Source organism: Pavona decussata, unplaced genomic scaffold (genome assembly GCF_977016875.1).
Source record: "Pavona decussata unplaced genomic scaffold, jaPavDecu1.1 SCAFFOLD_87, whole genome shotgun sequence".
Taxonomy (NCBI): domain Eukaryota; kingdom Metazoa; phylum Cnidaria; class Anthozoa; order Scleractinia; family Agariciidae; genus Pavona; species Pavona decussata.
In genome coordinates, this window is record NW_028145504.1 from 6,293,812 (window position 1) to 6,309,168 (window position 15,357).

The following is a 15,357-nucleotide window of genomic DNA, read 5'->3' on the forward strand; positions in this document are numbered from 1 at the left end:
TAGCTTAAGCTACATTCTGCTAGTAAGAATTTGCTGAGGGCTTTGAAAGATAGGGCATCTGACTTAGCTTGATGTTTCTCAATTGGAATAATTATATTATTATTCTTCCAAATTATGATGATTTGGGAAATAATTTTTATTTCCTCCGTTTGTGTTTTGGATCATGTGAGAAAGATTCGCTGACTGCTGACAACATAAAGCAGGCTGATCTGTCTAACCTCGTCTCCAGGTCTTTTCTCTCGTAACTTGGTAGGGGCTGGGTAAAACCCTAAGAACAATGTTGAGGCTGGCATGGCATTTGGTCCTAAAACATATCTTCTTTAATCCTCAACCTTCTCCGTCAGCAGAATGGTCGATAGAATAATTTTGCGCATAACGCAGGACTTTTATCTTCAGATTTTCAAAAGTTTGTCCCGGCGTTTTTTCACGACTTATCAGCTCCCCGTCACTGCGTGATCAGAGACACAACACATGCAAAAATGTCCTTACCTCGGCTTGCGAAACCTGTTTTATTTTCAACTGGTTCCGTTAGGAACGAAGAGCTAGATTTAGACCTTGATAGGGGAGCGCTGAATGAATTGAAGTAGTAAGTTTAGAAACCACAAATCTATTTGGGTCAACTTTCTCGAGTAGATTTGTTATTTTTCAGTTAAGTTCTAAGGCGGTTTTTAAAAATACTACAACACAGAAATAATGTTCGTTGTATCTTTATTTTCTACCTCACATTTCTACACGTTGTTGCTTACGAATTCATCATAAATACAACACGATCCCAATGATTTCCTTTAGTTACTGCTCATCTTACCCTCGACCCATGATTTAAGGTTGCGCACCTTGACATAGACGCCATATTTTCCCGCCGCGGCACACCCATGCCCCCAGCTCGTGGCTCCCTCAATGTACCACTTTCCATTGAACTCGCACACCATGGGGCCCCCACTATCCCCCTGACAAGCATCCACCCCCCCTTGGTCAAGACCTGCGCAGATCATGGAGTCGTGAATGTTGCTGGATCCGTAGGCCTGCCCACACTTCGCCTGGGAAACAATGGGTACAGACGCTTCCATGAGATAATCTGACTGGCTCCCGCCGGATGATAAGGTACCCCAGCCTGTAATGTAACATCTTTTGCCTGCCAGTAAGGGATGGTTTATGTTTGGCAGGCAAACAGTACCCACTCCTGAGCCAATCGTCGCTGGTGTCTTCAGTTTCAGCAGCGCAATGTCGTGCGCTAGGCCGACAGGTTTGTTGTAATTCTCATGCATAATGATCTTTTCTACCTGTATTTCTTCTGCGATGTCCTTTATGTTGTGTGCTCCCATCCTGTGATAAAGCCATAAAAAACAATTTAGTTAATCAGTTTTGTCATACCACTAAATTAGGAGACAATGACGAGTTTTAGTGAGCCGAATTTCGATTTCCTTTTAACGACTGAAAATATAATGTCACAAAATGTTAAAAATGTCTGTTCTCCATGAAGCCCTATTTTCTCTGACAAAAAGGAGCCAGTGCAGAGTATTACGTTGTAGCTGCTGTAATACAGTGTTCACACTTCCAGACTTCTCTGAGGTTTGTTTTTTAACTAGAATGTTTTCAGATGAGAGTGAAAGGGTCAATCGACTGCGAGAAGAATGCATTATATGGTCAAAATTTAACCGGCCGGGGAGTTGACTCAAAATTTAGCTTCCGTACTTTGAGTCGCCAGCCTAAACCAAATTACATAAGAGTGAGAAGACAAGAAAGTAAAATTTGTGAGTAACAAACCTCACTACAATCTGGCTTGCGGTTGAACCCTCAAGACAATGGGAAGCAGTCAGCACCCATTTGTCAGCAATGAGCGAGCCCCCACAGAACTGGGCCCCTCCAGTAACGGCCAGGAGAGCCTGCCACGGCCACTCGCCTTTTTGGGCCTGGCTACCACCCACGATTCGAGAACTGATGGGCTTGTTACCGCAGCTTCCACCTATAAACAGTGAAGAAAACATTATCCAGTTGGTCTAGAGGTATGAGCTGGTATCATGAAAGGGGTATAAATATTCTTCACCTTATTGTCTCTGAATCAGACGGTTTTCAATTAGAGTGTCAAAAGTAATTTCGCATTTGCTTTGGTTTGCAAATTTCGCGCTATTTACGCAGAGCGGTTTTAAATTTAGCGTGCGCGAAAACGTCTCCTAATTTCCTTTGAGCGTGGACAAACAAGACGTCTGCGTGCGGGGTATTTTCAATTGAATGTCAAAAAGTAATTTCGCATTTGCTTTGGCTTGCAAATTGCACGCCATTTTTGCAGAGCGGTTTTAAATTTAGCGTGCGCGCAAACGTCTCCTATTTCCTTTGAGCACGGACAAGAAGACGTCTGCGTGCGAAGTATTTTCAATTGAATGTCGAAAAGTAATTTTGCGTTTCCTTTGGTTTGCAATTTTCGCGCCATTTTCGCAGAGCGGTTTTAAATTTAGCGTGCGCGAAAACGTCTCCTATTTCCTTTGAGCGCGGACAAAGAAGACGTCTGCGTGCGGGGTATTTTCAATTGAATGTCGAAAAGTAGTTTTGCGTTTGCTTCGGTTTTTTTCACTGCGCTCTATGATTGGTTAGCAAAGTTGCGTTTTCCTGCTCTTGACGCCGGTTACATGTACTTACTTTGCATTCTGATTGGTCTATTGCACTGCTTAGGGCTGCCTTGATTGGTCAGAGTAATTACTCTGGTTTTGGTTTTATGTCATTGAATTGAAAACCGCTCTAACCAATGAGAAGTCACTTGCACGCCTCACTCGCAAGCGTTTTCCCGCGCTTGGCGCCGGTTACGTGTATTTGCTTCGAATTCTGATTGGTTCATTGTGCTGTTTACGTCTGTTGTGATTGGTCAGAGCAATTACTTTCAATTGCAATTGGTTTTGGTTTTATCACACTTCATCAAAATTAAAACCGCTCTAATAAGTAGCTGGGCTTTTGGGCGGACTGAGCACAAGGCTTTCGATTGAGATCCTCACTTCACTTACTATGCTTGTTACAAACAAACTCTTCATCAATCCTTAGAAACCAATTAATTTCGTTGACTATATAAATCTTTGTGGGATACAGCTATCGGCAAATGCCCAATGGTTTATTTCGGTGGAAAATCTGTTCGTAAAGCCATCACCCACCCCAGAGAAGAAGAAAAACTGTGAAGAAAAAACTAGGGTTTTCTTTTATGAAAGGTCGCCTCAAACTTTCGCAACCGCCGAAAACCGTAAAATCCGTTTTGTTTTCGGAGCAGCAAATACGTTGTTAAAAAAGCAAACAAGGCCAGCTAGTATTGTCAGAAAGCTATTAACAGCAGCTCATAAATTCAGGAAATGACTGATTCAGTTTCTTCACTTGAACAAACTTAAGCTTAAGAAACCGAGCAGATCACACTGTGTTAGCTATACAAATTTGCCTTTAAAAAGACCATAGCAAGATGTGGGAATGCAGGAAAAAACGTTTTTAAAAGCACCTTGCTTTAATGTTCTTGTCGGGTGTTCCTGATATGTCATAGCTTTCAGAAATCATATTATGATTTCGAATAGAATGATAATAGTTTTACTCTCACTGAAATACCGGTCGATCTAAACTGAAGAAGGCGCTCTGAATATGTTGTAAGTCTTACCCGGTGGAGGAGGAGCAGCAGTTGTGACGACAGGAGGTGGAGCGGTTGTCACAGGAGGTGGAACGGTTGTCACGGGAGGCGGTGGAGTTGCTGTTCCGCCGGCTAGTCATGAAACAAACAAACAAACAAACATAAAATAGCAGTTAGCTAAGGAACCGTTCCTATTTTATGGGGAAACAATAAGAAAAACAAATCAAATCAAAGCAATACAAGGATAGGATAGGATAGGATAGGATAGGATAGGATAGGATAGGATAAGATAGGATAGGATAGGATAGGATAGGATAGGATAGGATAGGATAGGAGAGGATAGGATAGGATAGGATAGGATAGGATAGGATAGGATAGGATAGGATAAGATAGGATAGGATAGGATAGGATAGGAGAGGATAGGATAGGATAGGATAGGATAGGATAGGATAGGATAGGATAAGATAGGATAGGATAGGAGAGGATAGGATAGGATACGATAGGATAGGACAGGATAGGATAGGATAGGATAGGATAGGATAGGATAGGATAGGATAGGATAGGATAGGATAGGAAAGGATAGGATAAGATAGGATAGGATAGGATAGGATAGGATAGGATACGATACGATACGATACGATACGATACCATACAATACAATACAATACAACACAACACAAAACAATGCAATGCAATGCAATGCAATGCAATGCAATGCAATACAATACAATACAATAAGGCAGTTTGCAATTGAGTGTCGTAAAACCAAAACCAAAGTTATTACTCTGGTCAATCACAACAGGTTCAAACAGCGCAATGAACCAATCAGAATTCAAAGCAATTACACGTAACAGGCGCTAAGCGCGGGAAAACGCGTGCGAGCAAGTCACAATTGGTCAGTTGATTTTCTTTGTCATTGGTTGAGAAACTGGTGTGAGCTTAGCTAACAAATCACATGAGTAGTTTTCAACTTTCAAGTTCAAGTAGTAAAGCAAAACCAAAGCAAACGCCAAATTCCTTTCGACACTCAATTGAAAACCGCTCTGCAATACAATACATTATACCGCGACGCTCAAATCACGTGATTGTATACGTGATCATTGTGATTATAGCATTATATGGGTCAAGATAAAACGCTCGCAGAGCTCGGGCTACCTGTGATTAAGAAAGGACCATTGGCGGTACCAACTCGACGTTGTACTGTGTTGAAAATCGAAATACCGAAACCGTTTAACAAATGCCAGGTAATTATTTGGCCTTGCCTTGCTTCCAACTAGATTTTTGAAGATCCTTTGAGCACGTTTCCCTTATTATAATTCTTATTATGTTGTCAAAGGTAGTTCGTCTTTGAGTTGTGGATGGTATTGCTTAAGTGTGACTATCAAATGTTACCTGTTGAGCATTTGCTATCCCATGATAGTATTTTGAATTCCCACTCCCTGTACTGTCCTCTCCCCAATATTAGGGAGCTTAAGCAACGACGACGGCAACGGCAACGAAAACGTCACCTGAAAATATAACTATTTTCATTTGTGTTACTTCGCGATTATTTCAACTCGCTCAACTTCTACAGAAACGGTGAACTATCCAGAAACCAAATTGGTAGGAGTGGCGTTCAAGTTTAGAAAAAAAAAGAAAAATTCACCGTCATGTGCTCACGTTCTCCAAAAAGCCAAGAATTTGGTCATTTCACGTTGTTGTTTTGTAGAGGACAGCAAACAAATGTACCAAAATGCAGAGCGATTTTTTTTGCTCATTAAACCTATTGTTTTGTGGCGTTGTCGTTGTCGTCGCCGTCGTCGTTGCTTAAGCTCCCTATTAGGGAACTTAAGCAACGACGACGGCGACCGCAACGACAATGCCGGAAAACAATAGATTTCATTAGGAAAAACAATCGCTCTACACGTGCGTTTTACATTCTGGTACATTTCTTTGCAACCCTCTGCAAAACAACAACGTGAAACGACCAAATTCGAGGTTTTGTGGAGAACATGAACACACGACGGTGAATTTTCTTTCTTAAGTTGAACGTTACTCCTACCAATTTAGTTGCTGGGTATTTCGCCTATTCTGTAGAATTTGAACGAGTTGAAATAATCGCGAAGTAGCACAAATAAACTAAAGTTTTATCTTCAGGTGACGTTTTCGTTGCCGTTGCCGTCGTCGCTGCTAAAGTTCCTATTGAAAGAGGAAAGTATGGATTCATTCGAAGTGATAGCGAGAAGGAAAAATAAATGAAACTGACTAAGCTGTTGAAGGCTATTGTTTTTACCTTTACAATTTCCCCACAATCCATCGCTATCATAATCGCTCGTCAAACTGCACCATTCCTGAATCCAACCATCAGCAGTGCACGAGAAATACGAAACATCGCCGAATTTAAACGGGAAAACACAGCAGTATCCGTCTTCTGTCTCCTGGGTACTGCAAGCTGGGAAAAGAAAAGAATGAATAATTACTGATAACAAAAGCTAAAAATACTGAACAGTTATTTGTGTATCAGATCACTGGAGAAAGAAAAAGTCTTTCTCTGTAGCATGACAGCCATAGGTATTAAAACATAAAGGAACTTCTTCGTAATGTTTTAATACAGCTTTTAATTGTTAAATTTTATTGTTCAGTTTGTAACATGTTATGCCCATGAATAGCAAGAAGAAATGGGCAAACGGAGGAACAACTGAACAAACCAGAAACGCAAACCAACGAAAAAACGGAAGCCCGAGCGAACGAACATCCGAGCGAGCGAACGGATAGCCGAATGACTGAGTTAACGATCTAACGGTCTACCGAGGGCTCGCCGGCGAAAACGAACGAACGAGAAACCAAGTGCACGAACCTGCGAAACTAAATGAACAGCTGAACCTAAAGAGTACATTTTAGAAAATGCCTAAAATGTTGTCTCCAGTGTTGACATGCAGATGATGTTGTGGCCTTTAAAGACATATTTGTGTGCTGGGGTAATACAGATTGATTAGCTGAAAATTTAAATTGCTGAAAGTTTTAGGAAACAAAATTTTATTCTCCGAATTTACCAGCTGTTGATTGGTTTTTCGAAACTGCTAGCTAGCTGACCTTATTTTGCATTTTAAACGCATATTTATCCCCTTCGAAGAAAAAAAAGGAATAAAATATAATTTTCCAGTTCTCCGAAATTTTGAGCTGAAATTTTGTCGAAGAAAACTTTAAATTTTCTTACCAAATATATCCAGATTTCTGAGGCCATTAGCGGCCTCTCGGAACAGAGCTGACCATGAAATAACTTAACATCTTAATTATTTAGTCGAGAGATATTGAAATATCGGTAGAGATCATATCATTTGACCACAAGTCTTTAAAGTTTACTGACGGTTTGTTCAGAAACAACAACCTTATCCCTGGTACAGTGGCGTCGCAAAATGCCCCACGAATTGTGGAGTATATTTCAACGTGACACACTTGATTTTCGTCTTCGCTGCACTCTTTCTTCGGTATCAGATTTAGCTGGTTACCAAAAATTGATGTAGCATCCGACTAGAAAGCATTGAGGGATTTTGGGATTGCTTGAAACATCGAAGAGAATAAGGATAAAACGCAGAAAACTTCCAAAATCATGGCAGTTACCCAGACTTCCGGCCCCCCTTAAGACGACAGCTGAAATGAAAATCCCACCAATTTGTGCCTTGAGTAAAAGCTAAGAGTGCTACGAGTCCACCGCTTGAGGCGGGTACAATCGGGTTTCATAACATTTAGCTGCGTTTCAGCGACTATTTTGAGGTTCAGATCAACAACATTCACCCTACCTGAAATACTACAAATGCTTCAGCTAGCAACCGAGAAAAGGTCACCCCGGGTTTTACAACGAACGTTTTAAGGCAGGGTTACCTTTAGCAGCCAAGAAAAATTAACCGTGACTAAGATAAAACTCGTAACGTGAAGTTATCTTAGTTCTAAGACCCATTTTTATCACTTAAGCTAATGTTACATCGGCTACTGAAGTTTTTAAAAGTTCAATTTCCAGATCAACGATATTTGTAGGTCAAAGATGGCGATGAGAAAACTTACACCAGTTATAACGGCTTGCAACAAAATTTAAAACCAAACTGTCGCTGAAACATGCTGTTTTGAAGTCTAAAGGAGTATATTATTTGTCTAGGGGAAGAAACTTTAAACAATTTGATTTACTGGTGTAGATAAGGTAGAGATATACCAACTTCTGACGGTAATTTAAGGGGTTTAGATTTGAACCTTGGCAACACCGGAGCAAAACGTTTTCCCGGCTTGGAGGCGTTTCCCCTACCTGAGTTGTTCATAAGAAAAAAAGCTGCTACTAACAGCAGCACGCTGGTAGGATAACCCCGCTGACTAGGTAAACCCAAACCGCCTTTTGAAAGACAACGACTCAACACTGAAGAAGAAACGCGAGATTGCTAGTTACCGGTAACGTTAGCGCAAAGGTTATCAAACGTGGTGCCAAGGAAATAATCAGAAACAAACAAGCAAACTGCAGTTAAAAACCTTGTGCATTGGGGAAAGCCAACGAACACAGCAACAGGAAAATTACGGATTTCATCTTTCTTTTCTTTTTCAACTCTAGAAACGTTGATCAGTAAAGTCTACGGAACATGAAAACGGGTGCGGTGTTATAAACAGTTAGAGCACTTAACTGGATAGAGTGATGTATACTCAGTGTATTTGTCGTGCATTCAAAAGCTATTAGCGATGTTTTCGTTTTTAAGTGGAATGAAATGTTCCTGCCTCTAAGATTAAGATCCGCAATAAATCCTATATGTACCGTCAGCGCATTCGCTAAAAGCTGTACAATTTCATCGTAACAACTAATATTTGTAGAATAGCGGTTCGAGAGAAGCGTTTTCTTAACAGCGTAAATATAATTGCTATGTGAGAATGGTTTAAGACCGTATGCAGAAATTTATTTTGGTGATAACCTTGAGCAACTTTCGTTCTGGTGGCAGTCATATTATTTTATCATTTTTTAAAATCCATCTCAGATCATTGTCGAGTGGCATGTCACTTTCTTAGAACATGCTCTTGCTTAATTAATCCGTTCTGAGTTGCTAAACTTTACAATTCTCGAATCTCGAAGATTGACTATTGGTGTCACAATGGTGTTTCTATGTATTTGATTCGACGTTGAGATGATATTTATTTTCAATTGTTATCTGGAGTCAACTTTCAACCAAAGAATCATCTTGTCCCTCGCTAAAGACCTTTATAAAGCAGGCATAAGCAAGTGCAAACTTAGTAGGTTCCTTAAATATGAAGTAGTGACTGTTGTCTTTGCAATTTTAAACCCGTCTATAAATTACTCTTGTATATACGGTTTTTCTAAATCATTGATTTTACCACATTTTAAATCTATCTTAGTTAGGCGGTGCCTCCAATTAGTTGAGGGATTCTTTCTCTCAGGTACTCAGGTAAGGTTTTACTTTGACACAAGAATAAATTAATTATTACTATTATTATTATTATTATTATTGCTCGAAAACTTTTCTTTCGCGGTTTGTATAACCAGCTTATCACAAGGAAAGTAAAGAGATGTAAACTTTGAGCAAAGTAATTCAAAGCAAAAATGGCGGAACACACATTTGTAAAACGATGCTAAAAAGATGCATCGTAAAATTATTTCTTTAAAAGCAGCTTTTTAAATTGTTGCCCATTTGAAATGTTTGATATATTGTTTACACTCTATGCCGATACCCTTAAGAGCGTGCACGGTATCTGATTGGGAAAAATTTAGGATATATAGTTTTTATGCCCAAGACCTGCTCTTAAGGGAACACCCCATGCAACTTGTTTTAGCCGACAATTTTTTATAGATTTAAGTCGTACATTTAAAGGAAACCTATAAATACTAATTCAGTTTGTTTAAAATCGGTTACTTGTTTACCAACTGAACTAAGCAAATGTCTCTAGCTACGGCTTAATGGGTGAACTATGCACAACTTCCGTAAGGGAATTCGGTTGACATTGTCTTTATAGTACATTTCATATTTGTCAATGAGCGAGGGTAACTCCAAGCATAGTTCAGTCTTGACTAATATTAATTCTATTACAATTTGAACCGAAAGCGGCAACTTTTCAACTGACTTGAAAAGTTATTATCCCGCTTCCTCAGTAAACATAATTAAAAGTTAGGTGCCTTTTAGTGTTAGAGTTTCACCCGTGTTTGCTAAGCTGATGATACAAACTTACAGTGAAGTACCATGAAGTCCGGGGGGGGGGGGGTACTCCCTTATGTGACTCGGCTTAACGGACGTGCGGCCCGATAGGGTATGGTTTTCAGGGTGTTTTGTATCGACGGGGTATCTATTTCATCACATCCTGTCGTAAACAGGGTATCGCTACATGACCTAATGGCTTAAACAGGACTAAGCTTAGATGTCTGTTTAATGGTCTTTTGAAGAACGAAGCATACTATAATCTGCAAAGGACCGCCAATGGAAGAAACTAGCGTATTCTTATTTCATTCTGGTCTTAAACAGGGTATGATTTTGGGCTAAATGTCTTAGATAGGGTCTGAAAATTTGAATTCTGTCTTAAACGGGATTGGGAAATCAGAGAATTGTCTCTTAAACAGGGTCAGGCGTAGGCTTTGAACGCCCGGGCCGCACCTCCCTACCCAAACATCTGTTGAGTACCCCCCTCCCAGGGCATGAAGTAAAGCATTTGGCCGAGCGCTAAAGGGAGATTCCGCTGTACGTTTGTCAAAACTGCTCTGTTATTTGACTAAGAACCTCCTTTCTAACATTAAATTGCTCTTACAGCAACCGGATGAAAATCTAAAATGATTTATCCGAAGAAGAACAGCCTAGAATTAGTTTTCACCAGTTTTCACTCTAGGGAGTAAGCAACCTAGTTCCCGCTCCAGGGAGCGGGAAGAGGAGAGACCCTGGGAACTACAATCATCGACAAATTGTTTTGGGAAGGTTACTCAACAAGGCAACAGAAAGTGGGTCTCAAATAGAGACATCGGCACATTTATTACTTTCGTATGTTAAGGCCTTTGTTTGTCGTCTCCCCTTCCCTCCTGCCCCCTGTTCAATGTTGAAATTCCCACAATTCATGTACGCGTAAAGATTCACTTTTTAAGCTCAACATTGAAACAGGGGAGGGGAGGAAAGTCAAATCGAGGTAGAACTTTGGAATCTTCCCAAAATTATTGTCGACGATTGTAGGTTGGGGAGTAAGAAGCCATGGCCCCTGCAGAGGGCTCAGATTTATCAATGAGGCAATTATTTAGGTCTTTCAAAAGCTCTTACTGTTGATTGTGATTGTTTTGAGCGTACATATTATTGTTCTCTGAAAAATGCATGGTTACCCCCAATTTTCTTTTTGGATACCAAGAGCACTTGTTGAGTTCTGCTTTCTGCGCATAGTTTTAAACCGCGCAAAAATATCCTGTATTAATATAAATCTACTAGCGTTCTATTACGAATGCCGTTCTCTGATTGGCTACGCTACCCGCTATCTATTCTGTAATAGATAGTGAGTAGCGGTTGTCAACAAAATTCAGCTCGCTTCTTCACGTTTTCGAAGTGTCTGTGAGGAGGCTTTGCATAATTTACTTGTTAAGTTTTGAACGACTAGTAGATTTATACTAAAACAATTAGATTATTCGCTCTCAATTTCTATGCGTGATAGCTGATTCGGGCTGCGCCCTCATCGGCTATCACTCGATAGAAATCTCGAGCTCATAATCTAATTGTTAATTAGTAGGCACCACCAATAGGAAACTCGAGTATGTCGAGATGCACAGAGCGTATGCGCAGTAACAAAAGTAGGCACTGTCCTTAAAGGAGTGCAACACCGTCCAAATGATCGTCGTCTGTACACAACAGATACTCTGCGATATACGTCATTCCGTTCGTCGGAGAGAAGAATGTAACACTTGATCAAGGTTTTTATTTCCAGGACTGAGGTAGACAGTATACTATGCTGGAATTTTTAGTTCCTTGGCACTGTGTATATTTGTCCAAAGCAAGTCAAACAAGTTAGTTTCTTCGAATAACTAAATAGTTCACATAAAATAAACGTGTTTCGGAGTAAAATTTAACTAAAACGTTCATTTTGGTGCAATTTAAGATTTTACACTTTTCATTCGAAAGTAAACAAAAGGGCTGTTTGATTCGTATTTAGAAACAAACGTACACCATACGAAAAACGTTTTAGTGTTTTAGGAAGAAAAACTTTGTTGGAACAAAGCTTACATAAATTTCTTTGTACCGTCTATACACTTGTAAATCACGTCGCGGCTCAAACCCGAAGAGTCTTACTGAGTTAATATCACAAAGAGAAACGACATATGCCTTGAGAGGAAAGGACATTCTGACAATGCCAAAGGTTAACACCACTAGGTTTGGACTTAATTTTTTTTTTAACCACGATTCAGGTGTTCTGAGGCCCGGGTCAAACTTTGAACTCCACATGAGAATTAATAAATTGAGCGATAAATTAAGTTCACGTTAAGTTCGACTTTCGACCCAAATGAATTCGTTCGACTTAATTTGGATCGCCTATCGACCAACACATTCTAGAACGTGTGAAGATCGACCGTGGGACAAGTGTCAGTAAAACGTCGATCTTTTCATGTTAATGAAAAAATCATGTTGAAATCCCGCTGACCGAAAGATTCGTTTTTGCTGTTCTGAATTTGGTTCGACCAAAAATCCAATTTAGTTCGGTCTCGTGTGAAGTTAGACGTTTGATCCGGGCCTAAGCCACCTAAAGCCGATGATTTCAATGAATCTGTAAAATATACAAAACAGTCAAAGAAAAAGGTTCTGGGAAGATATATTTTTTCAGTCACGGGCATACTCGGAAAGAACAAATCCGAGTTCTCCCAACAAGACTCGAACCCATGACCTTCCGACTATTAGTTGGGATGCTCTAGCACTGAGCTCGTTGGAGCTAGGCTACATGCATGCATTAAACTAGGTTCTTATGACAAAAATCTTGAATATTGCTACGATTTCATTGTCAATGAGTGGCATATGTGCATTGAGAGAAATGTGATGTTATTTTTTAAGCCTGGTGAATAAATGGTAGACGTATTTTTTTCAGTTAGCGGTTAGCATACGCGCCATAATAATTGCACAATCCTTTCCCTGCTATGGCCGGCGCTATGGCTTAGAATGTATTTAACCTTTCAACCCCTAACATCACTGAAGAACAAATTCTCCTACTTCTTGTCCCCACCGACTCTTCTTATAAAAGGTCTGGGGTGAAGTTATTAAAATATCAAGAACTGAATTGACGACCTTGCATGGGGGGTGATCATTTCAAGAAGAAATCTGATGCTGATCACTGCTAGGGCTTAAAGAGGCAGGATTATGGGAGATATCATGATTTTGGGCAAAAATTCACTAAAGTAAAAATTTGAATGAACACTGTATTAATTAATTTCTAAATTGCTAATTTAGAGAAATATTAATAGTGATTCCACTGAGACGAAAGGTTGAACCAAAATATAGTACAACCGATTTTTAGTGCGTTGCAACAGCGAAAATTGAAAACGTCGGGATGAACCCATTTTTATTTTGGTCATTGGCCGGCAAAAATATACGCGGTAGTTTCTTTGTATTCTGATAGTCTTTCAATGGAATTTTAATCATTATATCTTGACTGCTATTAACCGAATAGTGTCTTTTCGATTTTCAATGTGTTACTAAAAATAGCGTGATACTGTCCCTTTAAAGGGTTAAACCGGCCTTGAGGAATTTTTTAGTTAGTTCACATTTAATGCCACTTGTTTAACTTGTTCGCGATTTAAAAGGAGTGTATCACTGATAAACATGTTTTCCATGTAACACCAGAATAGTTGACAAGGGGAAAAAGCTTGCCTTTAAACAACAACAACATAAAACAGCCCTTATATTTTTCAGTGCATTGGTCTCTAAACGTGTCAACGTAAGCTAACAAGATTTTTGAATTGAAAAAGCTGTAGTTTTTCCAGCTGACCCGTACCACTCAGCTGCTTATTCCTATCGTTTATCAGTTCGGGGCGGTTGTCAGCGTACTCGAGCACGTTTTGCTTGGAAGAACCCGCTCTACAAATATTAAGCTTTTATCGCAATGACGGCAGGGCACAAAGCACTCACGGTTCTGAATAAATAATACGAAAACGTTTTCATTATTTCTCTTGCATGAGGACAAATGAGTTGTTTAACACGTTTAAATATTCAAAATGGTTTTACTAGAGTTGTTTTGCTCTTGTTTAGTAGAGTTTAGTGCATTAGTAATGCATTTTAAAAATATCGGTGGCACCTGAACAAGAATATTTAAGAACAGCACTTCACATGTCGTTTTCCGTTTTTCAAGACATTTTTTGGCCCTTTAAAAGGATACCGTAGGCTAACACAATTTGACCTGTCCAGATCCTTTCAAATGCTGAATTTGCCTCGGTGAAATAAAACTATTTTTCTATTCTCTTTGTTATAACTCCCTAAATTTTATTCCGGTGTTCAAAATATATGGTTTAGACATTTGCTCATTTGAGCTCCGAATCCGCAATTTTGGCCCGGGGGCAGGACTTTAAGAAATCACTGGGGGGAGGGGGGCAGTTTGGAATCGATTGATGTATGGCCCTTACTGCCCCCCCCCCCCCCCTTCCCCCTAAATATGATGATTTGACTTATCTTTGGCTTATCAGAGAAGGTTACACATTTTCCACTTCCATTTTGTAAGGTGAACATATTTCTGTATGATTTTGAACTGTGGGTATCAAAGAACGGGTTTCGATTTGTGAATTAACAGCTATTTTGTTCAAAATAATTGGAACTTCTTCGAATCGCGAAGTTTCTTCGAAATCAGCCTACTTAAACCCAAAACGTCAAACGTTCATTCCATACGATCTATTGGATTATATGGCGTAAACGTCAGACTACATTTTCTGAGCAAGCTCTTAGTCTCTTCTACGTGCTCAGAAATTTTATTTTGAACTTTTTGAGATAGAGACTACAGAAGTGGGTAGAATAGTTGTTATCGTAATGTTGAGGTCAAGGCTGAAAACATTTTCGCATAAGCCCAATATTTTGCTACATTTTGGAGAACAGAGCCTTGAAGAGACTAATTTGAAACTACCAAGGCTATAAGGCTATTGAATGGAATGGGCAGTTCTGTTAATTTCACTGAAAGCCGAAGTCAAAAGGGCAGGACTCAAAGAGGTCACGCTTCATTGGAAAATTGACAATTGGACTTCACCGGACAGGCCGTCAGCTTCCTGTCAAACGTTTAGCATAATCTCATTCAAAAAAGGACGAATCATGTTGTCTCCCTCTAGATCTTGACTCTAAATTTGTCAAGATTATCTGTATTTACAGTGTGTGATCTGGCAAACCACCGCATTTGTCCAACGATTCCTTCCACCAACTTTCCGGTAAAAGTATTCGATCTACACTGCCTTATATTCCAATTCCATGGGACGTATCATGGGAACTAGCTAAAACTCGTCCTTGTAATATATCAAACACGAGAAAGCGTGTTTCATCAGATATCCAAACACTGAGAAGTAGGTTGAAGAAACGATGCGATATGGCTTCTCAAATGATCAATAATTCTTGGCGTGGAGAAATTCAAGGCTAAAGTTGGCAAAATTTAATGGTACGAGGAACGCATATCCAAACCACGGTCACAGTAGCGATTTTGTTAAGGTTACCCGGGACCTTCAGAGGTGTCTCGCGTTTAAGCGATGTAGCGCGTCCAGTTTAAACTGTAGATACCTAAACCCCTATATCAAATTAAAGCTTATAGAGCTGACTATCAAAAAA

At 39.7% G+C, this 15,357-nt stretch overlaps 1 protein-coding gene across 1 annotated transcript; it reads right to left on the minus strand.

The window, feature by feature from the left end:
• Nucleotides 1–697: 697 nt before the first annotated feature.
• Nucleotides 698–8,155, minus strand: LOC146475085 (trypsin-3-like). The gene is made up of 5 exons (XM_085116772.1): nucleotides 8,087–8,155; nucleotides 5,865–6,023; nucleotides 3,623–3,724; nucleotides 1,765–1,963; nucleotides 698–1,323 (listed from the first exon to the last, which is right to left on the minus strand). Exons 1-5 carry the CDS (start codon nucleotides 8,139–8,141, stop codon nucleotides 786–788), a joined length of 1,053 nt encoding a protein of 350 aa, XP_084972898.1. The 5' UTR covers nucleotides 8,142–8,155; the 3' UTR covers nucleotides 698–785.
• Nucleotides 8,156–15,357: the final 7,202 nt, after the last annotated feature.